The sequence below is a fragment of the Podarcis cretensis genome (assembly GCF_951804945.1).
Source record: "Podarcis cretensis genome assembly, chromosome: 14".
Lineage (NCBI taxonomy): Eukaryota > Metazoa > Chordata > Lepidosauria > Squamata > Lacertidae > Podarcis > Podarcis cretensis.
Window position 1 is genome coordinate 29,280,928 of NC_137183.1, and position 26,400 is coordinate 29,307,327.

Consider the following 26,400-nt stretch of genomic DNA (forward strand, 5'->3'; position numbering starts at 1 on the left):
GCAAAGGCACGTCTCTGGACCCGCGGGCCACAGCTACCGTAGGGGCCGCTCGCCCCTTTGGAGGCGCTCCGAAAGGACTGAAGGGGGAGGCGGGGAGGATTTTCCCTTTTTTCGGACTTGCTGAAGCAGTTTCTTCGTGTGTGCGTGTTTAAATTTTCCCGCCCGTCGGAGAATGAGGAATGATTGCGTTGATTTCGAAGACGAGCAGCTACAGAAAAGACCAGCAAGAAACAGGTTCATCGGCAGCGAGATCCTGTTCGCTGCCTAGGGCGTTTGGACAAGGCGGCATAGAGCAAATCCAACAGGTGTAGTTGGCAGGTAAGGCTGTTGTTTTTCCAGCAGCACAACTTCATAGGTACTGCAGCTCCAAGGCAAGGAAATGTTTAAAAGAGAGAAGGGCCCACAAAAATATTTGATGGATTTTTGCATAACGGTTGCAGAAGTCACAATCCCTGCAACTAATTAATTTTATGTCACTTTTAAAATGTATAATCTGCCTTAGAGGCTACATATCTAGTTATATTTACGTGACTGCTAATCCAGTTACATTTGGTAGTACTTAATGCCTTGAGTATTTTTCCCCCATTCATGGAAAGGTGACTAAGTGATATCCATAAACAAGGTGCTTAAGTGGACTTTCCTGTGTTTCACCTTCCCAAAGGATGCTGCTTCTGGCTCTGCCACCTAGCGGATTGAGATGGACTTGTATACCACTCAGTGGCGTAGCGTGGGTTATCAGCACCCGGGGCAAGGCAAGTAATTTGCGCCCCCTAACCCATGGATTTGCGCCCCCTAACCCGTGGATTTCCCTAACCCCCAGATGTTGCGCCCGGTGCGGCCAGCCCCCCCTGCACCCCCCACGCTACGCCACTGATACCACTGAATCAAAGCGCTGACCTCAAAACCTTTGAGGCCTTCCTGAAACCTTTGAAGGGGCTTCTTCAGTTAAACTGCCTAAAACAATGCATTCCTGGGGAAACAGGCCTTTTTGTTTTTTCCAGACACACATTTTGTTTGTCCTCCTTATGAAGTGCAAAGGTATCCTGCATTGTGATTTCATATTGAGGTGAGTCCTTTGTTACATCTCTAGCTGTATGTGTCTGCTCAGCTCAGCAAGGTGCTGTTTTCAAGGTAGCAGAGTTGCAAGGCCTCCAAGCTAACAGTGGCCAAATACATCTTGTGAAAGTCCATCCATTTTACTTTTCAGTCTAGTCCACAGAAAATCACCATCATAGCCAAAAACATGTGTATCAAGATTTTGACTGATTTTATCCCCAAAGCATAGTGTCAGTTGCTCACTTGGTAATGAGCAGCCACCCGTCCAACAAAATATCTGACTGTTAGTTAAACCATCATCACAACAATATAATCAGGGGAAGAACTCTCTGGCTGATCTTTTATAGCTTTACCAGTCACATAATGACAGAAAGCATTCAGTTTAGTGAATCCCTGCCTGCATTCCCTTACTCCAGTATCAGAATACTTGACATTTTTTATTATAATTCAATATTTGTATAGTGCTTAAGTTGGTTACTAGTTACCAGTTCCTTACTTGCATTAAAGTTCAAAGCACACTTCAAGCAGAAAACTTTTTTTAAAAAAGAGAACTAAAGTTTATCTGGCCCTGAACCTCAGAATAAGCTTTTGTCTATCATGTATTGTATATCTCCATGAGTGACAGGCTATCGCCTCCAAGAGTCCCAATAGTTTTCTCCATCAAAATTGCTCTGTTTGCTGAATACTACCAAGTGGGTGAAGACCTCCAATGGCAATAACAAAAAAATAATTTGGGCAGTGCACACCCCAAATCTTAAATTCCACACCTCCAGGTATGTGGAAAGGCATTTAACTATGCCCTGCCCAGAACAGCATTTGGGTGCAGCAAACTGTCAGAAGTGGCAGCTTGATGCCTATAAAAGCTCAAATGTGCTGGGCACCATCAATAGCAGAAAAAATGAACTGGGGTTGTCTGAGTGAGGAGGGTACTAGCACTTGAAAATGTCTGTGCCTAAGAAATGCATTGGGGTGAATGTGATTCAATGCTATACAAATGCTGGATGCATGGGTGTATAATTGGTGGTAGGCCAAAGGTTATTTTAGAGTGTGCAGTCTTAGCTCCTTCTTTTTGGGGGGGACATATTTTGGCTCCCTAATCCAATTCAGTACCATTTCATAAAGGGCACTATCCTGATGCTGTGGATGTGGTGGGCCAAAGTACATATTGTGGCTATTATTGGCATAGGGTTCTTGCATTCAGCACTGCACTATGCCCAGTAAGCATTGAATTAGGCATAATTAAATGCCTTTTATAAATACTTTACTGGAGGTGTGGCCTAAATCTTGTTTTTGCGGTGTACATGCGCAGTTCCTTATTCTTTTCTATATACATTGGTGGTGGGTCACATTTGACCTTGCACTATGCTGAAGAGACATTGAGCTAGACATACTTTTTATAGACAACACTCCTCTTGAGATTTGGATGTACGATTTGGCGTAGGTCAAAGCTTAATATGGTGTATTTCCTTATTATTTATTGTCATTTGGGGTCACTGTGCCTCTATACAAGGGTTGCACCAAGACAACAGTTTGAATTGGAGAACAATGATGTTATCGAAAGAGAGTCTGTCTGCCCTAAATTAGGTGTGAGGATAGACCAAAACTTTTAAGTTTTCTGCTTCAGCTGTTTCAAACTTCTGTGCAAATAAGGAACTGTGAACTATTAACCAACTTCTGCATCATAATTCTTGTACTGTTGGCAGAGAGAGGGAGACCGCACCTTTGAAGATAAGACCATCAAATTGAGCTTAAAGGCCTGGCAGATGTGAGAAGATTTGATGGGGGTGAGGGTGGCATTGCTGATTGCTGTGCCTGGAGGCTACTCTTTGGCACGCTTCTCTGGGTTTGGATTGTTCAGAAAAGCTGTTTGTGAGAGAAAACTGGTTATGTTTATAAACCGGGACGCAGGGAAGCTGTCATGTTGGGATCTGCTTTGTGGTTTTTGAAAGAATGAGATTGAAGAAACCACCCAAGAAGCTGCTGCCCAGACTTTCCACAAGCCTTATCATGCCTTGTTTCAACCGTAAAAGTGTAGAAGAGGGTGCTTATTAGAGCATCAATAGGCCTGGTCCATGGATTTCATAACATGCATTCTGCTGTTCAATAAATTATATGTTTATGGGCCATTTGAAACAATATTTATTTATACAACAAACAGCTTATAAGATGCCCTTCAGCATAAAACTCCCATGGTATCCTCTACTTCAGACTTAAAATAAGTAAAATGATAAAAGCAGTAGGCAATAACCAGATGATAAAATCCAAATTTATAGTGGATTATGGGGCACAACGTCTGGATTGCCTAGAGCAACAATGTGTCCTGGCTTAGCACTCAAAACATTTCCACTGTGCATAAAAGAACCTAATCCAAAATTATGCAAAGCTTTCAAGTTGGCTGGGTGAGTTGCTTTCTGAGATTACCCTGTTTAAAACATATCATTGCATAGGGCAATGCCATTGCTATTTATAAAGCAGACATTAAGAATTTGATTTGGTATGCTTATTACCAGGTGCTTTACGACAAAGCTTTTTGATCGCTGCAGAAAGCAAAATGCTTTTTTAACTTTTTATTCTAGCATATTAGGGCTGCAGGTTTCAAATCAAGATGTGGCTCTTAAGGCAAGCCACAGTTGGATTGGAAGCACCTCAAATGGTGCAGCATTATTTGTGTCAAGCTGGTACCTGTTTCCATGGTAATGGCATCACACATAAGTTGGTGGATGTGTAAACCACTCATTTTGGAAAACAGCCCCAACACAAGCTTGCAGCTTTTAGATTGCTTGTTTGGAAGGAAATACAAGTGGATGCTTTCAAATATTTATTTTTACACAAACCCTTCCCTCTTCAATCTCGCATGCATGGAATTGTGTACAGCAAGCATGTGCTGTTTAGATACTCAAATTGCACCACAGGAAGCAAACATGTTGCTTTAAGAAAAGGATGCCTACAGGACAGAGGCAGTTATGACAATTCAACACATCACCTTTTATGTACGTCCAGTGCAGATTCAAATTAGCAGTGTGAGGGTGGCTGTGTTCCTGCCCATTAATTTAAAGACCAAGAAACATGTACAGGAGAAGAGTTAGATTTGTGCTTACCTTGTACAAGCTCAGTTGCATTGCTGTAGCAAGACTGTCAGTTTGGTCCATGTCTGCTTTATATGATCTCCTTCCCCCCGTCCCAATAGTTTGCAATTGCTGAAGAAAGCTCAGTTTTCTGGAACAACATGCAGTTTCTCTACTTCTTCCCTGACAGGCTGCTTTACACAATTGTTGCCTGGCAACTGCCAGCAAGGGAAGACTACTTTTGTCAGAGCCTGAGCAACATATAGCTGTATAGCCCCCTTGCCTTGCCTCAAAAGGAGCTGTTTCCTGGCAACTGCCACCTGCTAGCAAGGGAAGACTGCTTTCAACATGGGCTGAGTAAGACCTAGCTGCTCAGCCCCACCTTTGCCTAAAAATACTTTGGAAGGAGCTGCTGCTTGCTCAGACACCAGAGAAGGACAAGGGCTGAATAATCTGTTTCACACAAGTACCGTGCCATCCTGTCTAGATTACAGTGTGACTTTAATTTTGAGAATTTTTTAATAAACTGCTTTAAGAGGCGCTCTGAACTGTAAACTGGAAAGCAAGTACTCTAAATAAATGTTAAGACTGCATGTCTACAAGCTGAAGCACAGTTTAGCAAGAAGAGTAGATTTTTGGAGCAAATATTGCTGTTGTGCTACCCAGGACTGAACCATGGGTTTGACATAGATTGATGTTCAAACCTGGGCTTGGGGTTTCTCTTACTCCAGAAAAACCAATAGCCCAGGTTCAGAGATAATGCTAAACCAAACAATGGCTTAGGCCCAGGTAGCATGCCAATGGTAGCAGCAGATGGACCACAGGAGGAGCACAGTGCCTTTAGTCTCGATGCACTTGCACAAGTGTGCATTTTGCTGTATGATAATTTTCCTACACCTAAGTACTTTGCATAGTGAAATTCTTTGTGTGAAGCAGCATTACTTGGGATTTATTGCAATCAAACTGAACCCCAGAACTGATGTTCTTTAAACATGAGACTACCAAATAATGTGTTAATTAGTATGGGTCTTAAAGCTGAAATCAATCTCTGTTCAGATACAGATTTTTGTCTGTCTGCCAGCCTCAATTCCCCCTTTTCAGGAACCAGCACTTATACCAACCTTCCCAAACCTGGTGCTCTCCAGCTGTTCTGGACTACAACTTTCAGCCTCTGGCTGACTAGAGCTTATAGAAATTGAAATCCAAACCTTCTAGAGGCACCATGTTGGGGAAGGCAGTCTTTTATGCCAAAAGGTCAGAAGCATGACTTATGCCTTGAGTGCATCATAAAAATTCACCCATGGACAGCTTGTGAGGCTGACCAGGTTCATAGAATGGAGAGCAGCACATCCCTGGAACACACTGCCCTCCTTCACTGGATGGTTGAAAGGACACAAAGACAAGCACTAAAACTGCATTAAGTTTTATTAGAACCTATTAAATTTTGGATTTCAACAGCAAAATCCTAATAAAATTACACCTAATTTAGGGCAGACACATTTTGATCAATTCACAAAGTACAACACTGAAGACTTATGGAGAAAGAGGTGTTAGGAATGGTGGCAGGGAGAGGGGGAGAGAAACTACCTCTAAGGCAGGTTCAGCCTTGTAAGTTTTACAGCTTGAAAATAAAACTAAGACGAACAGTCACCACTCGTGTGCTTGAGAAGTGCCCAAGCACAAACTTCCATATTTGTTGTCAGAAATAAACACTGTTCTAAGGGAAGTCTTAAACAGATCTCTCCTTTTTATTCAATGCAAATTGTTAATTAAATTACTGCAAATTAACTTTAACTTACCAAAGAGACCAATAACCTGAGTACAGCAGAAATCATGAAGTACAATCAACCCTGTCATAGGACCTAAATTCTTTATTCACAGTAGCCCTTGTTGATAACTAGGGTTAATAACTTGTTGCTCAGGATATGGATGGGCATAACCATTTCTGTGAACTTCAGAAAGTGCTTAAACATCAAAACAAAAAAACAAAGTAAGACCTCTTACACAAAAACACAGTACAAAACCGCAAGAACATAGAACATGCCCAGCGTTTTGAGTAATCCATACTACAGCACTGAAGTTGAAACAAACTGAGCATGACTCCAATTCTGAAACACATCAGAGGTTCAGACAGGAATGAATGAAGAAACTGATGAGATTGCACTTTTAGCCACTCTCCATTACATTCGGCTATTATTGCATAAGATTGAAATCACTGCTGTAAAAACAAAGGCAAATAAAATATTTATAGCTTTTATGTGTTGGAAATACTGGTTGTAGGTTTTGCAGATTTAAACTCTGGTAATTATCCTATAAAATTACTACACTGTTGCTGCATTTTTACTATGGATAACTTTAGTCACTCTCCTAGAGTTAACAATATTGTCTCATATAGAATTAATGTAGTATGTATCACACAGACCTTCCTTAGTTATAGTAAGGAAAGTTCTTTCATAAAACACAAACACATTTTCAGTCAACTTTCTCAAAATGAAATGTAGTCTCTAAAATGCAAGTCACAACAGTAAGAGAAATGAATAATTTGCTTGCATGGGTTAAATACATTGTGGTATCAAAGAGTGTCCCATCTGTACAGTTATTCCTGCAATGAAGTAATTCATATATAAGATACAAACTGTACAAAGTTCTCCAGTTTACAAAGTGGCTTAGTTTCAGAAACATGTTGACCTAAGTTATTTTGCAATGTTAGCTATTATTTCAAAGGTTACAGGTAAGGAACAGTCTTACTGCCCAGTCCAATAAAGAGCCAGGTGCACCCAACTTTGCGTAGTTTCAGGTTATTAAGCATCTCCTAAAAGAACAAACCATCTCTGGTTCTGTTCATTTGCGAAATAAGTACAACTATATACATATACACAGCATTTTACCTTTTCCTTCCACTGTTAACTTTTTGCTGTCATTCTTTTCAGTGTCTCTTACTGTAAATACTGAAAAATTGGTTGCAATTTTTTCCTCTTGCAGAATCCCTCAGATAAAGGTAATTTGGAATTTAAAGTACATCGTTGAAGTGTGGTTTTCCGTAGTCTGCAAGATCCATTTGAAGCTCTCTTTCCTCATCATCTGGAATCAAAGGAGGCAAACCAACATTAAGTTTTTTAAGTAAGTTCTCTGAAACCCACAGGACCATGTGTTGAGAACAAATGATTCACTGCCTTTCCATATAAATTATGGGTGTGTGAAGTGTGCATATCCAGAATTTCTGTATGTAAGATGCTTTACTAAGAGAAACAATTATTTAACATCCTTTGTTCTAGAGGTCTGCATTTCTGTAAACTTTCTGCTTTGAACCACTGTTTTCCTTCCTATTCGCTCTTTCCCATCGTATCTGTATCATTTTATACACAACACAATCCCAAGGAGGATTCACAGGAGCTTGTGAGCAAACCAACCTGCAGGTTACCCACCGCTTTGGCTTGGTAGGATGAGTAAGTTATTTAGCTGTACTGATTCTGAACTGGTGTTCTCCATATCCCTCTAGACTTTTACAGAATACTAGCTTTACCTTAAGACATCTTACACATGCACACCCAGTCTGAAACCCTGCTGCTAGGCACACAAAGGCAGAGTCCATCCAACCAGAAGTAACCCTCCCACAATCAACTGCTGTGGACGAATGCTGTTCATAGGTACAAGAGGCATAAAAAGAGCTGCAATATAATCTGCACACAAATATAGTGTTTTGAAGGATAGCACCTAGTTTGTTTTAAACTTCATTATCACCCAATACTTACATGAGGGGATTCAGACGGGAGTGTATTTAGAGACTACTAATATCATTTTCTCTTATGGTCTCCCAACAGATTAATCTCACATACAATTATGCTTACAATGTGATTGTAAGGTAATAGAAGTTGTTCTGTCACTTAATGTGTGCTGGACCTACCAACTTCCCTGATAGGAAAAAAAGTATATTTTTAAAGAAATGCCAGCAGCACTTCATTCCAAACTAAACAAAAACACCCTCTTAAAATTCTATGGTACTTGCAGGCAGGCCAATTTAAAAGAATTTCAACTGACCTAGAAGATTAGAACACCAGTGTCAAGAATGAAGTTTTGGAAAATGATAACATCTTATCCTGGGAAGATGCAAAATAAATTTGTATTTCACATTTCGTAATTTAATGAGAGGATGTCTCCACAAGAGCCCTTGAAATGAATGGAAAAACTGCTGTATTCCAGGGAGGGCAGGGTAAAGAGAGAAAAGGGGTTTAGTTAACATGAATACCAGTTTGGGCCCTAATGTGATTTGGAAAACTGAACTGTGGAAGCTATTTCTTACTGATTTCTAGAGTCTTCTGCAGTACAATTTTTTTTTACTTTGTGTTACTTTGTTCTTCAAGTTGGTAGAGGCAGTTTAGGGTTTGGAAGCGATACCACACCATACACATAAGCAATGGAAGCAAACAGGTAAAAGAGGGTGATAGACCAAGGCATATGCCAAGTGCAAGATGAGAGCATGCATGAGAACACCTTAGGTATTGGAAGCAACAGAAATGCACCATGGAGGTCCACCGATTATGTATATTAGTAAGGCATAAGAACATTCCAGATAGCTATAGTTATTCACAACAGTGATGGCTACAGATTCAGCTTTGGGCCTATGCCAGATCTGCATGCTTTCCTAATAGCTAGACGCACAAATTAATTCCAGGACAGCCACCATATTAGTCCTTGGCAATAGAGAAGAAAACGTAGCAGCACCTTCAAGAATGGTTTTATCATGCCCTGCATAGGCAAGAACCAGCTTCACCACAGTACCCTTGACTCCCTCTGGTACAAATTCAAGACCACTGGAAAAAACCATATTTACTACCAATTAGAAATTGCTTCAAGTTCTAGAGTTATTTCAAAAGCTGAACTGCTAGAAGATGACACAGTCAAAATTCAGCTGTCTATTCACAGCAGGACCTTTCTAAGCAGCTAAATAGTGGAACTCTACACCACTGCAGCATGGTTCTCAAGTGAGGGAATCACATGAATGGGATGGAGACAAGGCCCAAGCTCACCTTGGACGTCTTCTTCACCACCATCACCATCCTCTTCCTCATTGTAGGCCAGCTCAGCCTGCTTGTCTGCCTCATACTCACCCACGTTCCCATCATCCCCATTATAATCCGCCAGTTTAGAGCCATGTTGCGGATCAACAGGGGACTCATTCTCATCAAAGAACCGGCCTGTGAAGTAGGCAAAGGATTTATAGTCAGAGGCCAGGATGAAGGGGAGGGGGAGAGAAAAAAGCGAAGTAAAGAGAAGCAGGAAGGAATCTGAACTCAGAAAAGTGTTTAAAAGTGGTTGCAAATAATCCTTGCAGCACTATAAATTGAGAAAAAATCCTTCTGCCTGGAACTTCAGAGCACTAAATTTTATGACCTTTCATTATAATCTCTAGCCCCTTAAAATCTCCAGTGTTTTATATCTAAGACACAAAACACTTGCCTCAAAAGAAGGCAACTGCCTTTTTGGAATAAGTGAGCATCTTGTATTAATGGAACTTTACCAAAATATTTTGGTTGCTTTGACAAGATCTGAGCTTTATAATCGTTTGTATACTATAGCCTTTAATGTAACTATTTTCTAATCTGAATTTTTCAAAGCTTTAGAAACTTTTTAAAAATGGAAAAGTAGTTCTACACAGTGAAATATAGATTAAACCAAAGAAAAGAATACATCTCACACTATACGCCTGAGCAAAAAGTAAGATTCAGTGTCATGCTAGTAGCAGAGGAAGAGTCAGCTCTGGGCAAAGCTCTGAGCCCAACACAAAGTTTATCTTTCAGCCATGTAAGATTCTGCAAAAGAAGGCTACTGACATTTCCAGAAGATGAAAACTTGCACAGGCCTTTGGTGTTTTCCAATAACAATATTTACAAACTGAACACTTGAGCTAAACAGCCAAGATAAACACACACACACTTGAGTGTCGGAAATACGGACTACAGCAGAGAGTTGACAATAAGCTGCAAGCAAATAAAGTTCGCTTAAATCTTCCATATGAAATGAACAGTAAGTGGCAAGTAAAGACTTCAACGATTGAGAGTTCTCCAGTTACACTGTCACGCTTCATCTGTTTTCTATATCTTGAAAAATTACAGCTAAGCACGACTGAAGCAAACAATTAGAAGCTTCATAAAATGAAAATAATTTACAACTTATTCCCTAAATGCCTGTCCAACGTTGCAGATCTGAAAAAAAATGAAGGCTCAGGAGTTCATTTCCAGAGCCACAGCTAAACTATGAAGCAATTTTAAAAGTAATTTGAGAAATTTTAAATGCTTCCTTGTCAGATAATCTGCTCAGAGCCAGATGTGCCAACAGGTGCACTGAGAAATTCATGCTCATATAAAACATGTTTGTACTTGGGGGTGCAAAGTGGAGAATCTTTGGCCCGCCAGGCCTCTGAATCTGGCCCAAGATTACAAAGTGCTATGTTTGGATTGGAGAGGAGTGATCTCTTATCTCTACTCATAGCATTAAGCATCACAATGCTAAGATCGGCGATAAGCACCTGCTTGCTCTTGGAAAGGCAGCAGGCAGAAGCTCATCTCTTAGAGTTATGGGACTATAACACTAGAGTTGGAGATGACCCTGTGGCTTGAACTTTGAATCACTGGGTGTCATTTGACATGACCCACCTGCCAAAATGACCGGCAGATGGAGGGAACAGATCAGGATCTAGTCTTCAAAGTGGATCCGGTTCCTCAGCCCTGGCTTGGTCTATGGCAATATCCCTAGCATTTGTTGTGGTTATTTTAAAGTTCTTTCAAAAATTCTTCAATTACCATTCAGCCACACAGGAGAACTCTGAAGTTCCCATGTCTAAAAGTTAAAATCACTTTTTATTATTGTTTTTAATAGTTAAAATTGCTTAGAAATATTTTATAGGAAGCATTTAATAAATTGAAATCAATATAGTGGAAAGTTCCTGGAATCGCTTGAATTATTTGCATCTGTCTAAAGAGATTAGAAACCCAAGGCTGTTTTCAAGCACAACAATCTTGCTAAGTTGCATAGGTGGGCATTACTTTGAGACCCTTACATAGCAATACAGTTTCACATTCTATGTCCATACAGGGGTGTGGTTTGGGGGAGAATACGCATACCAAATATGGTGGGAGAAACCAAACAGCCATAACTGTAATCTTCAACAAATAGAATCTGAGCAACAAATACTATATATTGAAATACTATATATTCAACTGGCGCAGGATGCAGCAATCAGGTGTAAACAGCTCCACTAGGTTTTCATTTATTTCCAGGACCATTTTAAAGAGCTGGTGATGATACTGTTGTGTGTCCCATTAACTCTAACCATACATTTGACTCTAGCCATACAGCACCTTCTTCATTACCTATGTACCTTCATGAGGGAGCCTACCTTGCACTATCTTCAGTGGTGTTCTGCAGCATGGCAAAGACGAGTCAATTCAGTTTGTCATTTCAACTATGCTGTGGGAGTTTGGGGCACCATTCCCCCTATTCTTGAAGTTTTATGGAACATTCTGGATCCTTATGTAAGCAAAATGGCACCATCCACATATAAGAGTGAGGGGAAACCCAAAGGCTTGTAGAAGGACAAAAAACATCACTGAAAAACCCTCAGGAAGGGAGGAAAAAATAGAAAGCCCTGGAGGCAGACATGACGCATGCCATGCGACAACATTTTTGTTGCAGATCTCACTTGTGACAGTAATTTTAAGACTGGCTAGTCTACTTGGTAATCTTTGTAATCTTTCACTCTGTTACAGAAGTGGTTCTGTAATATTGGCTCGGGTAATTTAAATGTCATAACCCCAGTAATATCGTTTTGAATCTTGTTTGGTTGCTTGTCTATACCATTTTTAGTTTGTTTTATCCTGCTATGGCTGTATGCTAATGCAATAAAGGTTTGATTGATTGATTGATTGATTGGCTCGTGTTTGTTTTCCAACTTGGGCTTTAAGGCGGGATACAGAAGTTTAAAAATAAATATGTCAAAGCAAACTGACCATGCTTCACTTAAAGCTACAGAAGATACTCATGAAAAGTTCCACTTTTCTGCATTACAAGACTAGAGCTCAGCTATTTTTAATTTCCAAGAGGTATATTAAAGCAAACCCTCAATGATGCAAGCAATTCCTAACTTGAGGAAAAGTGTTAGAATATAGCTTGCATTGCATGGATTTATCAGTTTCTGAGCCATTCAAAATTGTTAAGCACTATGAAAATAAAGGGATCCATGAGTTTATTAAACTGTTTAACAGTGCAGTCTTATACCTGCCCAAACAGAAGTATATGCTCCACTAACTGTAACAGGATTTGCAGCCTAAGACAGTCTATTTCTAGGTTTAACACAATGAAATAATTGAAGTTAGATGTTTTCATAATATGGTGAAAATGAACCTTAAACCCTCAAAATTGCCCCCCCAAAAAGTAGGCAACACTTTTGGAACTAAGCAACATTTTAAGCACACTAAGTTCCTATTTATAACAAGCCACAAGAATTCAAGGAAAGAAAGTTTGGAATCAAGCTTGATTCTGAAAGTTGTGCCTATCTAAAGCTGCTCATATTCACAGTGCCTCACAATGGAAATGTGACCTATTGTCTCGTTCTTTTCCATTGATCAAACACATCCTCAAAATTACCAGAGTGCTCAGACTGAGTGAAAGTGAGAATCATGTGGAGAGGGCACAGCTAAAGCTCCCCACCCCCACAAGATCTGGTGTTATTAACATTACCTGAATATTAACTCATCTAGAAAATCCACACTTCGGTTTTAATGTGTTGCTTCAATTATGAGTGAGGGTCTGAGTCAGAATTATGAGCAAGGGTCTGATTAACTTACTTTGCTTCATTCTTTGGAAGTCACTGATTCTGTCCTTTTTTAAATGTTCTTTTTCAGCTTTCTGATTATCTAGGACGTGATCAGGAATCAAATGCTGAAGAGGATTTGGTGGGATCTGCTTTATGATGTCAGCATTTCCATCCTGGTTACTGTTTACACCTGGAAGCGCACAAAAACAATTAAAGCACTTTGACTATTTGCACTGTTCAGGCACAAGGAAAAGCAGCTTATGAATTAAGTCCTTTTTGAAGGGCAAGGGATCCCCTGGTGTTTTGTGTGTGTGTGTGTTTTTTTTTAAACCTCATGACGGATTTTTCTCCAAACATTGCTGACACCTGTGCTTTCATTTCCTCAGTAGTCAAGGCAGAGAATGGGGAAAAAGGAGTGTCATCCATTATCGGCTATTGATACTTTGGTCACACTTCTTTTAAAAGCTTAAGAGGAATGCTGCAAATACATCATTGGAAGCATCAGGCTTTCTCCATGCCTGGATGTTACTTTCTTACCAAGTCTAGTGACCACTTGTGTCACTCAAACCACTTTGTCCATTCTTTAATTTAATGCATGGTGTGGGGACAGCAGTGGTTTCCAACCTTTTTTTGGCCATGCCCCACCTAAGTATCTTTAAAATCCTGACACCCCCCAATTATTTGAATAATAATTCTTATTATTCAAAAAGTGAACTCCTATTCAAGTGGAGGAAGCCTAAAAGGCCATTCACTGTTAATAACCCATTCTTGAATTGCCCCCCCCCCCCTTAAAAATCAAATTGCCCCTGCCCCACATTGGGAACAAACTGGATTAACTTCAGCCCTTTTACAAGTTAAATTAACCTTGTGTTTGCTTCTCACTTCCACTCTCTGGTGATTATCGCCTCTCTGTTCTCTGGGATTCCTCACTTTACAAATAAAAGCTGCCCACATGTACACCTTCACACCTCTAATTCCTAAATAATGTCTGCCTTGTAATGTCTTTGCTAAACTTGAGAAAAGGGATCCCTGACCATTAGGTCCAGTCACTTCGCTCATCTTGCTTTATTGGCCGAGGGAGCCGGCGGTCCTCCCCCTTGACTCTTAGCAGGCTGGGGAAGAACTGGTGACCTCATTCCGCCATAAGAGAGTGAGGGATAACCTGCTTTAGAATGCCCTTCACTGAAGGAGAATATTTACTCCTGTTTTAAAGATACACCAGGGACTTCTTACCTTGAGCCAGATTTGGAGCATGGGGCTTTTCTGTTGGAAGATTTCCATTGGGTTGAGGTTCATTCTGAGAAGCTGAAACAAGTGGCTTCAAAGCTAAACAAACAAAATCACACTATGACTCACTGATCTACTAATACCAATGGCACATCCTAAGGCAACCACTGAGCGCACTGTTCAAAAAGAGAACTGATATGTTCTGTTGGAAGCAGCCCAGGGTGACTGGGGAAACCCAGCCAGATGGGCAGGGTATAAATAATAAATTTTTATTTATTTTATTTTATTTTATTTTTTATTATTAGTTCTGCAAAGGGCTGATTTCTGACAAGTGAACCAAGATTGGTACAAATGCAGTTGTTGCCAGAAGCTCTTCTATATTTTCAAGATAAGCCGCACAGAAGCAGGGGCTTTCCTGCAAGGGCCAGAATCCAGTATACTATAACAAAAGTTTGCACTCTCACCAGTTTGAAATGTTTTGTCAGGGCAGGATTTGCTAGCGTTCACATGCTGAGAAGAGTTAAGTACAATTTTGCGGGGTTGCAAAAAAAGAAGAAAGCTCCCCCTCCCTATTTATAGTTCTTATTAATGAGCAAGAATCAGTGGCAAGTAATTCTGCCAGTTTATACTAAGAATCAAGACAACAGGGAATCCAGAGATTCTGGAGCAGCATCTGTCTTTTTATTTCACATCTGATAACCTCTTTAGCCAATAGCACTTCACCCCTCTTCAGGCAAATCCTCTTGTAAACTCCCTTGGTCACCTTTGGCAACAAACTGAAAAAACCACAAACTGCTGAGGGAGGAAATGGGTATTTCAGAATTATCAAAAATAATAGATTTTTGATTACTTAGAAATAATAGTAGTAGTAGGAGTAGTAAAATATATATAGCTTTGCTAACCAGTGAGTGTATCTTCAGCTTTAGCAGCGTCATTCTCTTCTATCCCAGGCATGCCTGCATCATCTCCTGGTTTCATTTTCTCTGTCAAGACAAGAAGAAATTTCTCTCCTTACTGCTGCTTACTTTTAAGTTCTAAGTGGATTCAGAATTGTTACAGGGACTGGACTAGAGGTAGTAGATCATTGTAGCTGAACAAAAAGCAATACATCTCCCTCAGTGAGCTAGCTGCAAAGGCAGGCAACTCTCTCCAAGACTTCATTGCTGGCCAATGGTAAAAATGGCACCAGATCTGTGCCTCAAGGCTGAGGAGTTCCTAGCCAGCCAGGTACTCTGCATTCTCCCAAGACACTTAAGAGGTACATAGTGATATGACCCACAATTGTACTAGACAGACCTTTGCCATCTGAGATATTGTTGATGGAAGGTGTTTCATTCCTAATTACATTCTTTTCATCCAATTGTTGCGTTGTCTTCAATATTGTTGGATTATTGCTCAGGTTGCTCTCAATATCCTTGCTGGACTGGCTTCTGTGTGCAGCCTGCTGCAAAAATGTAAAGAACCAACTATGAAACACATTTGTTCACATTTGAATTAGACATCCTGTGTGCTTGTCAGTCCATTAGGATGATTCAGTCTGTTGTCAATGGAAATACACTTCTACTTGTATCTCAACCAGGTTTTGTTCTTTTCTCATAACAAAGTCTAACATCAAATTTATGGATAGAACTGATCTACGCCAGATGGGTGGCGTATAAATAATCATTTTTTTATTATTATGATTATTATCATCATTATCATCATGGCAACAGGGGTGCTGGCAACTCATCCTAGAATCATGTAGCAAGCAGTGAAGGGTAGGATGCAAAGCAATCCTCTATCCATTACCAAGTGGTGCAAAAGCTGGTTAGATCAGGCATAGGCAAACTCGGCCCTACAACTCCCATGATCCCTAGCTAACAGGTCAGGGATGATGGGAATTGTAGTACCAAAACATCTGGAGGGCCGAGGGCCTATGCCTGGGTTAGAGCCTGACCCTTCTCTTAATGAGTAACTAGAGAGGAAATTACCAAAGGAAAATGGTATTTCAAACCATTCTCAAGTGTCTATAAAAAATGATAGGAACATATGAAGATACCTTCTTGGACATTCCCAACACTACCTGGAGATGCTGGGGATTAAACCTGGGACCTCCTGCATCCAAGGAAGATGCTCTCTCTACCCCTCAACTATGGCCCTTCACAGACTTAAATAACTGAGCATTTAGATGATGTACCTTTTGGTCTTGTGTAACTTGGTCCTCTAACTTTCTCATATTTTCTTCATGCTGCATCCTCAGTTCTTTGATCTGATGTCCACACTGAAAACTGGCAGAACAGATAATGTTCAACAGAGGTAACAAATTTTATAACTTGGCTCAAGATTGACACATGTTTTATATGCTCTGCGCCGAAGTACTATTTGTTTCTGGAACAAAACAGTATCTCTTTCCCTTGCAAGGCACTGAATGTATGAATCTGGTCTTTCGGTCCATCTAGCATAGCATCAGCCATCAACACCAGCTGGTAGTGTTTCTCTAAATTCCAAGGCAAGAGGGGTATTTCCCAAGATCATAGAATCCTGGAGTTGATGACAGAAGTCCACAGATCCTTTTAAGTGAAGATGCCAAGGACTGAAGCTCATATCTTCTACAAACAAAGCAGATGCTCTACCACAATATTATGGATGCTCTTTGCAAAGGAAAGAGTTGCAACCTCTACTAAGACTTGAGTTCTAAATTAAGGTGACTCTCCTTATGGACACATGAACGGCAATAAAATTGCTAGCACATTTGCAAAGTTAAGCAGGGACTGGTATGGTTTCAAGATTCCAGCACTGCAGGGGGCTGAACTAGATGACCCTTGGAGGGTCCTTTCCAACTATGATTCTATGAATAAGTGCCACAAGAACTGAAATCTCCTGTCAGACCTTTCCCTATCAAACCACTGTGTTTGCTTGTTCCTTGCCTGAGTCAGGAAATGGAACATGGAATTGGCGCCCCCTCCATTCTACATAACATAACAAACTCTGAGGCACCCTCCACTGTGTTGACTGATGGTGCTGTAGGATAATCAATACATTTTTAGTGCAGAGATTGCCATCCCTCAGGAATTCTACCTTGGATACCTTGATTAACGGGTTCTGAGAACCATTTCTTTTGCTTCTTTTAGCAAGCAACTCAAAATCATGAAGTTTCACTAGTCTCCTTTTCAGTGAGGGCAGAAAGGGCACTACCCTACCACAGCTGTCCTAAAATATGCTTTTCTTCTGACTCCTTCTGCATATAGGACGCTGATGTCAAAAGCAGGACTCCACTTTGATCTGAAAGTTGGAGAGCTGGAAAGACTCTGCAGAACTCTGTATTATTAGAATACATTGGCATCAGTTCAGATTTATATATTACTATGCTCACCTTTCATACTCCAACCTTTTCAGAAGTTGTGTATTGTTGTTCCTATATTCATGAAGCTGGTCCTCTTGACGAATAAATTCTTGACGCAACTCTGCGAGTTGTTCTAAGGCAAAGTGTAAAAGTCAAGATGGTTAGAAAAATAATGCCTTCATAACTTAAATGCAACTTTCCCTCACAAATTGGGAAATTGTTATTTTTCCACTGCTAAAATAGAATATTCTGTATACGCTAATGTCTTGGACAAGTGATACGAAACCTAAAATATAACTGTTTAGGAACCTCATTACAAAATAGAAGAAAATGTGTGTGTGTGTGAAAGAGGTGTTAGTTTTCTTTCTGGAGTCTCCACGGCATAATACGGTCTCAGTGATGCCACATTCGATTTTTAGTATCTTATGCTTGTATTTTAGTAAAGGAGACTCTTAAAGCTACTACATCTTGCAAACTATAATGTTAGGGCCCAATGAGCCACAGCACTTATTTATTGACATCCTGCCCATCATTCAACCTCAGAGGAGTGTACATATTTCTTTCCCCTCCCCCTTTATCTTCACAACACTTTAATGTAGATTAGGGTCCAAGATCACCCAATCAACATCATGGATGTATGGGGATTTAACTTGGGTCTGCATGTGCATCTATCTTTGTAAAGCATTGCCATTTACTCTCAAGCACCCTTTATACATGAACAAATATCAGTGTTGGAAAGGGTATGAAATAATGTTATTTATTTCACATGACTTCCATTCTGTGAGAACATGACTTTGTAACTTCACCTGACAAAGCAGTGTAAGAAGATTACCAGCGGTAATCAGCCATATTAGAGACCATACTACAGTGGTGTGTTGTTGCATAAACAAAGCAATTCTTTGACTTATAGCAATGTAAGATCTCCACCAGAGGACTTTAAATTATTTTAATGTTATAGCACTTGGCTGTACAACTGATAGAAGTCACTGCCTATGCTATAACTTCAACTCTCCCTTTAAAAACCAAAACACTGCTGCATATCTAAGGTCTATAAGACATTTGAGGGCACATTTGCAGAATTTGTAACAAAACACAACTCATGCTCTCATCTTTGAGGCAGGAACAGAAAAGGGATAATGGCAAGCGAGGCAATGGCCCTTCTGTGCCAGATAAACGAACACAGCATGTTATTTTTTAAAGAAAGGCTCTAGCTCATGTCAAGAGGAAGAATATTAGGAAAATTTGACAGTTGCAAAATTTTAAGTTTTGCTTACCAATACAAGTAAAATAAACCTTCTAAATTAGATCTCTAGGGCACCAGAAACTTTTCCAATTCACAATTCTCCAAATAATCCACATCACCAGTTGCTACTTTGCTACCAGTATACTTTCTTTATACTGCTCTCAGAATTAGTAGGTTTAACTGCTGCATGCTTTTCCTTTCTTTTGACTCCTTACCCTTTAAGCGATGTATGTCTGCCATTTGGTATGATATGTTGTTCTGAAGCTTAATCTGAAAAGGAGGAAATATATATTGTGCAAATTAGTGGTCATATTATGACTATACAGTTAATATCAAAATGATCATGGTAAACAAGACTTTGATGAAAAACTGAGCTTATTAAATAGCCTAAAGTTTCAACAAAGGCTTCCCAAAATCTATTTTCTTTTTCATTCAAGATATTGGACACAATCCATTTACACTTCAAGACAACAAGAAGCAACATTTTTTACTTTGACCCCAGTAGCCATTCAAATTCGGGGGGGGGGGGGGGAATGATTGTTTTAAAAATACCACTTCAATGTTTCCTTAGAATGCAGATTAATCAATGAATTTTTTTATTCATTTATATTCTGCCCCACTTTCACAGATCTCTGGGAAGGTAACAATAATATTGCATGAAACCAAACATACACAACAACAACAAGAACAACAAATCGTAGAAACAGCAGTTGAAATATTTGCCAGTGTGAGTGGCACTATTGTACTAAAGGCTGCATTTTCAACCAAGCATCTAAAAGGCAGCAGTGAAGGTATCAACCAAATTCTGGGGCGTCCCTTCCTACAAACAGATACCACAACAGAAAAGGACAACCCCACATCCCAGTGAAGTGCACAGAAGATAGTGGTGGGATGGTAAGGAGCCCCCTGCCCCAACCAATCTCCCACGCAAGGACAGAGACAGAGAGACTCCCTCAAGATTTTAAGTCCCAAGGCATATCAGGGTTTGTATACATCATCTGAAAAACCTTGGATTTGACTTGTAAATGTACTGGCAGCCACTGCAGAAAGTTCCTTAAGAACCTGAGTAACAATCACTCTGGCTGGTGGACCCACTCAAACAATGGAAAACCATATTTTGCACAAGCTGCAATTCCCAAGTACCATAGTATTCAAAGGTAGCTCCACATACTGTAATGACTACTGCATTACAGTAGTCCAGACAAGAAGTTATCAGAACACAGATCATTGTGGCTAAACTAACCCTGTCCAGGAACAGCCAAAGGTGAGCACAGCCACTGCACAATACTGAGCATAGTTTTGTCTCCAGTAAGAGATATGTATCCAGAGGTACCCCTTAAGAATCTGTACCTACTCCTTCAAGGGAATTGAACCCCACCAAGAATAGGTTGTTCTCCTAATTCAGAATGGTCCAATGTGTGGCACAAGAGCCATCCATCAGCAACATTTTATGCCCTCCCCAACTGTTTTCATGCTGCCTTCCCAAAGCCCAGGCAGAGGCGCTGGGCTTTGGAAAGGAGGTGTGAAGGCTCTGGCAGGTTCCTAGAGTCCTCCCACCTTCTTCTCAAATCCTGGTGAGAATTTTCCCAGCTTTGGGAAGGCAATGTGAGGGCTGTGGGGGGCATAAGATTTTGGGCATGCACCCCACCCCACCCACACAGTGTGCGGCCAGCAGGTTCCATGTTGAAGTACTCTTGCAGCCCACTTGGTATGAAAAGTTAGACTGCCCTGTGCTAATTCATGAACTCAGAAACCACCAAGCCACAGCATCGTCATCTTATTCGAAGTCACCTTTAATTTATTCCCCCTCATCCAGCCTATTACAGTGGCCAGACATTGGCTGAGAATCTGCATGGCTAGTAGCATTGTGGGCAGAATGGAACCTTGAGATCAACTGCCATGGGGTCCATCAGAAGTCTCCCAAGGCTACCTTCTGCTCCTGAAAAGAGGAGAGGAACCACTGCACTCCCAACCCAAAGAGCCAGTCTTCTGTGCTCAACAGTTTCAAAAGGTGCTGCATATCCAGGAGGATCACAGAGTCACACTTCTCCTGTCACTCTTGCAGAAGTCACACATCATTCTGGTCCCAAAAAGGTCATGGTAATCAGCCTCCCCACCTAGAGTGCCTGCACATTAGTTGCTATGTCAATATGATTTAACAAGCATTACCTGACATCAGGGATGTCCAACTTCCAAGAGACTGAGATCTACTCACAGTATTAAAAAAACAACTGGCAATGACCTACCCATTGTCATTGGAGGATGGACCAGAGTTCTTGAGCTTTTTTGTGGGGGGGGGGGGTTTGGCGGTGATCAACCTGGGACACCCCATGATCTACCAGTAGATCGTGATCTGCATGTTGAACATGCCTGCCTTACATTAATTAGGCTGCAATGTTAATCCCAGGACTACTACTTCTGACCTTCGATACCATTTGTACCTGGAGGTCAGATATTAATGTACTACCCTGGCATTCACATTTGGAATATGGCCTTGATTGATAAAGCATTCTGCTGCCACATAATTATTTCTATGTGATCACACAATGAAAGTGTTGGCAGCTGGAACAATGAAGTGCTCTGACACATCCTGGGAATAGGGAATAATCTATGAAAACCAAGGCTTTAGAGACATTTGGACAAATTGGCTCCTTACTCCCAGCCATGATTTACTCCTCCACAAAAAGAACAATTTTTTTGCAGGACTGCCTGTACATCTCAGCCTTCAAAATTCTGTTACATGAAAAGTTCTGGGTATCTGGGATGCCACATTTACCAAGGCAAACCAACTCTGTAAATGTTAATGCATTCTGCAAACATTCCTTTGAAAATCTAGAATCTGAGAATCTCTTAAAACATTAAAAGATTAATGTAAGCACCATCTTTTCTCTCTCCCTTGATGGATGCCATGTCCACTCAAGAGTGTTTTCTTGTGTAAATACAGCTAATGGGACTCCAGTATTAAGAGATTCAACACAATAAAGCAACAAGCTATCAAACTTCTGCGATATAAACAAGCATTTGTAGGCTACAGTTGCCTTCATGAGATGCATTCAGCAGTCTGACAAAGTGGGCTTAAATGTGTTACGTCTTTAAAATGCCATAATATTCCTCCTGAATAATGGGGGTTGGGGGAAGAGAGGAGGTCCCAAACCATTATGTAAAAAAGAAAGGAATGCCCACAAGCAGAAGGAAGTAAGCTTGTCACAACAACAACAACAACAACAACAAAGCAACCTCCCCACTCTTCCTTGATTTCATCCCCCCTTCCTTCCTCTCCCAAAACAAAGCTCATTTTGCTTAAAAGCATACCCATACATGCCCCTTCTCTTCTGAAATAAGATGAGGAGGGGAATCCACCACCCCTCTCCTATCTAGGAACAAAAAGCAAAGCTGAAAACTGAAAACATGCCTCATTAAACAGTGAAGAAAAGAGGGAGAGATGGGGGTGGGTGGGCTGAAACCACATGAAAAATTTTTACACAAGCCTCTTCAGCTTATCAAAAGGCTTCATGGGAGTAGCTTGGAAAGGGAAAGCTAGAAGCTCAATGGTTGATAACAGCTGCCCTTGCTCTCACAAAAGGCAGCTGGCGACCAGTTAGTTTCAGACATGCTGTTTGAAACATACAGTACTAGACAGCATAAAATAGACACAAGTAACCATCATATGCAATGCCACCTCACCCTGCTCTCTTCACACTTCCTTATCTGGCCTTCCCTGGCTTGCAGTTGGTTGCTCAGCTGGCTGTGCTCAGCTTCCTTCTGCTCCAGCTGTTTCTTGTGCAGCTCCCCCTGGAGCAAGAGCTCAGAGTTCCTCTTCTCCAAGCGCCCCCTGGCAACATCACTGCGCTTGGCCTGGCCCTGCAACTCTGCCACCTCCTCCTGCAGGACCGTTTGGCGGGATGAGGTAGTCCAGTAATTGAAGGCAAGGATGGCAATGACTAGCAGCAAGGCAACAAAGAGGAACGAAGGGAGACGGCCCCCCCTCCGGTTGGCCCCAAACCCCACCATGGGGGAGGCTGGGGAGGGGGGCGCTTCAGCTTCTCACTGCACCTACCTGGAAAGAAAGCACCCAAGTCAGCACAAGTAGAGAAAGAAAACAAAAACCCCACCAAATTTTCAGAAACAAAATATAAAAAATGGGAATACACAGAATCATTGACCGGGCTGTGTTCAGCTTCCACTGCATGTATACAAATCTTAAGGCATACTGGGAAATAATCTAAAGCATTTATTTAACATAGGAGAGAAGGCAACTACCTCCTAATTTCCAAAACCAGCTCTTAATAAAATAGAACGATGATTTTGAAATTTGACTTTTTTTAGTCTGCACACATGTTACTGTAGTGGCTTGCCAGTGCATGGAGAGGGGACTGCCTAGCTTGTTCTTTCTTCTGCATGCCATGGTTATGGGAGCAGTTTAAAATAAAGTTTAGACTAGGCGCAGTGGTTGCCAAACTCGGCCCTCCAGATGTTTTGGGACTACAACTTCCATCACCCCTAGCTTACAGAACCAGTGGTCAGGGATGATGGGAATTGTAGTCCCAAAACATCTGGAGGGCAGAGTTTGGCAACCACTGGACTAGAGAAAGCCTAGTCAATAAAGGCAACATAGAAACCGTCACAGAAACCAAAAGTGAGGCCAGACGATGGACCCTCTCCCACTTTTCAGGGCAGGAGGGAAAGAGGGGGGAAGCCCGTACAGCACCCAGGTCCTAAGCTCAGCCTAAACCATGCTCTGCATCTGCAAAGCCGAACACTGCGCCCACCTTTGGTGCAGGAAGATAGGTAGGGGAGGGGATCGTGGAGGGGAGGGGGCTGGTTCAGCGTTGCGTGCAAGAGCTTCCTCCGAATTGTCTCCGTTGCTGTGCTGGCCGCATCTCCCCACCCCTCTACATTTTAACCCCTCCCCAGTCGAGTCCTCTTGGCCGCGGGTGGGGGAGGTGCTATCAGCCAACGTCGCCCCCCTCCACCGCACCCCTTTTCCCCAGCTCCCGGGCCCGCCGTGCAAAGAATAGCAGCTGTAGCTGCCCAGGCTTCTCTCGCTCGGGCCGCCTCTGCAGGAGCGCGAGAGAGGCCGAGCGAGGAGCCCCGCGAGGTCGCGTCCCCGCCGGGAGGGGAGAAGGAGGGGCTGCTGCGGGAGGAAGAGGCCCATCCCATTATCCGGGGGGTGGGGGTGGCGGGAGGCGCCGCTCTACCTCCTCTGCTCCCCCGGCCACCGCGCCACGCGCGCCTCCGCCTCTCCTGGCCTTTCCCTCCCCCTCGCCTTCCAACCGTCTTCGCCTTCCGATGCAGCGGCGCCGCCGCCGCCACTTCCGTATTCGCGTTCCTGTCGCCGTGGAGCCGCTTCTCGCGAGAACGGCGGAAGCAGTGCAGGTTCCCCCCTCCCTCCCCGTTCCTGCTCCAGGTCTCGCGAGGCTTCCGTCTTGCCCGACGGAGAGAGCGAGAGCCGTCCCTGAGGAGATGAAGCGGCAGAGTGGCCGGGCGCGGATAGAAGAATGGTCAGGCCTCGGCTTTGCCGGGTGGGATTCGGCTGCTGGCGGGAGGCCTCTCAGGCAAAGGGGGGCCAAGGAAGGGCGCCCTTCACACCAGACGCGCCGCCGCCTCAATGAGGTGCCCACACGGGTAGGGGAGGCCCCGAAGGTTAAGCACAGTCTGCATTGGTGCTGCCGCCTGTTCGTCCGGCGGGCCCAGAGTACCGCCGCGGCGGAGCCCCGAGGCCTGTCTGGAGGCGGGTTCCCACAGCGCCGCGAGGTGGGGGACGAGGAACCGCCAGCGGCAGCGCGACTTGGCTTCCCCTCCCTTCGACAAACCCATTTTGATCCTGGGCTGGTGTCCTTCTGGGTTGGTTTGACTTTCTTAATTGAGCGGGGAAGAGTCAGTTGAGGGGTGCGGGGCGGGGGAATGGAGGACTGTGTGGACGAGCCCGGGGCGGGCTTTGTCCAGCTACAGAGGAGCCTCGCTGCTGATAATGGGGCAAAGAGAGGGCGGGAGTCGGTGGCACTGCAGTCCCCGGTTCAGAAATGGAGCTGCCGTCCCTATCCAGATGCGCCAGGTGCCTCCCAGGCAGGTACTTACAGGGCTACAGGGAGGAGAGATGTCCTAGTTTAAAACTAGGGCATGAAAAGACCAGAATTTCAAAAATAAAAACCATCAGTCGCTTCCCTTTTCTCTTGCATTGTGCACTCATTGCTGCTGCTTTTTTTTAAATAACAAAAAACAATTTTTATTAAAGATTTTCCTCGTTTACAAAAGCACATGCATTGTCTCTTTCTTCAGGTTGTGTTTTCTACAGATCGGTTACATTTGCCCTGAGACATTGGTGTTTGTTATATGCAGCATAGGGTTGGGAGGAAAGGGGGGGCAGGAGAGAGGATGGGGCGCCAAAGTTTATTTTCTTTTACTTAGTGTATGCATGGGGTTTTTGTGTCAGCTCTCACTTGGGTTGGTTCTCTTTCTATACGTTTCCTTGGTGGTGAGACAGGTTGGGGTGGCCTTGGGTGTGGTTGATTGTCTTTGGTTGGCTGCAGTTGGATTTGTTTGTGCTAATGTGAGGGGGTTGTTGGGTTAAGTTAACCATATTGAATTGTTCTGGTTACAGGTAGATAGCCGTGTTGGTCTGCTGTAGTCAAAATAAATAAAAAAAATTCCTTCCAGTAGCACCTTAGAGACCAACTAAGTTTGTTATTGGTATGTGAAGAAGTGTGCATGCACACGAAAGCTCATACCAATAACAAACTTAGTTGGTCTCTAAGGTGCTACTGAAAGGAATTTTCATATTGAATTGTGTGATGTCGGTGGGTTCATGTTGTCTTGTTGGGCTGTGTATGTGATAAAGGGGAGCCATACCAGAGTGAAGACGTCCTCCTCTATTTGTCCCCGTATCAGTTACAGTCTATTGGTTAGCTTTTCTAGTAATGCTGTTTCCCATACTACTTGATACCAGTGTTCCATGTTTATTCCTGACAGGTCCCTCCAGTGTCTGGCTATGATGTTTCTGGAGAGTAGGTGGATTATGAGCTCTTTATAGTGTGTTCAGTAGGGCCAGTTCTGGGCTGACTTCTAGTACCTGTTTAGTTGTTTTGCTCATTTCTTCTACGATTGCTATCCAGAAGATCCCACCAGATATGGAGGTATGTGCCTATGGAGGTGCAGCCTCTCCAGCATTTTGGTGAGGTTCCTGGACATAGCAGCACCGGTTTACGTGGTGTTAGGTACCAAGTGAGTTCCTTTCTGTTTGCTGATATGGATTTAAAGAGAGTTACTGATGCTTGTTTTTAAAACCTTTTCAGGCTTGCCTGAAAAGAGGTATATAAATACCTTACATAAAAATCTAAAACCATTTTTGCCTAGAGATGTCAGTGTACAGCTGTGCATTCACAGTCATTTGTGCTGGAGCCGGTGGCACATGAAACATAGGATTTCTTTGGCTGTTGAAACCTGATTAATCATAGGTGGCATTGTGAATACATTTCCTCTTTCCCAGGAATGGCTATAGATCAGCAGTAGAACCTCTACTTTCCATGCAATTCTCCAGATTCAGTCTCTGGGTAGGACTGGAAATGTCTCCTGCCTGAAATCCTGGAGAGTTGCTGCCAGTCAGAGTAGATGAGGTAGATCAGGGGTAGGCAACCTAAGGCCCGGGGGCCGGATGTGGTCCAATCACCTTCTAAAT

At 42.4% G+C, this 26,400-nt stretch overlaps 1 protein-coding gene and 2 long non-coding RNA genes across 3 annotated transcripts; 2 read left to right on the forward strand and 1 right to left on the reverse strand.

Moving 5' to 3' along the window:
- Nucleotides 1–879: 879 nt before the first annotated feature.
- On the forward strand, nucleotides 880–6,111 carry LOC307203102. The gene is made up of 2 exons (XR_013833134.1): nucleotides 880–1,066; nucleotides 4,312–6,111. It is a non-coding gene; the product is annotated as an uncharacterized lncRNA (long non-coding RNA).
- GOLM2 (golgi membrane protein 2) lies at nucleotides 5,849–24,075 on the reverse strand. The gene is made up of 11 exons (XM_079953605.1): nucleotides 23,924–24,075; nucleotides 22,410–22,782; nucleotides 18,941–18,995; nucleotides 17,513–17,615; nucleotides 16,337–16,427; nucleotides 15,457–15,604; nucleotides 15,063–15,143; nucleotides 14,167–14,259; nucleotides 12,965–13,123; nucleotides 9,149–9,316; nucleotides 5,849–7,202 (listed from the first exon to the last, which is right to left on the reverse strand). Exons 2-11 carry the CDS (start codon nucleotides 22,734–22,736, stop codon nucleotides 7,132–7,134), a joined length of 1,296 nt encoding a protein of 431 aa, XP_079809731.1. The 5' UTR covers nucleotides 22,737–22,782; nucleotides 23,924–24,075; the 3' UTR covers nucleotides 5,849–7,131.
- On the forward strand, nucleotides 16,325–17,619 carry LOC307203103. Its single transcript, XR_013833135.1, has 2 exons — nucleotides 16,325–16,455; nucleotides 16,561–17,619. It is a non-coding gene; the product is annotated as an uncharacterized lncRNA (long non-coding RNA).
- Nucleotides 24,076–26,400: the final 2,325 nt, after the last annotated feature.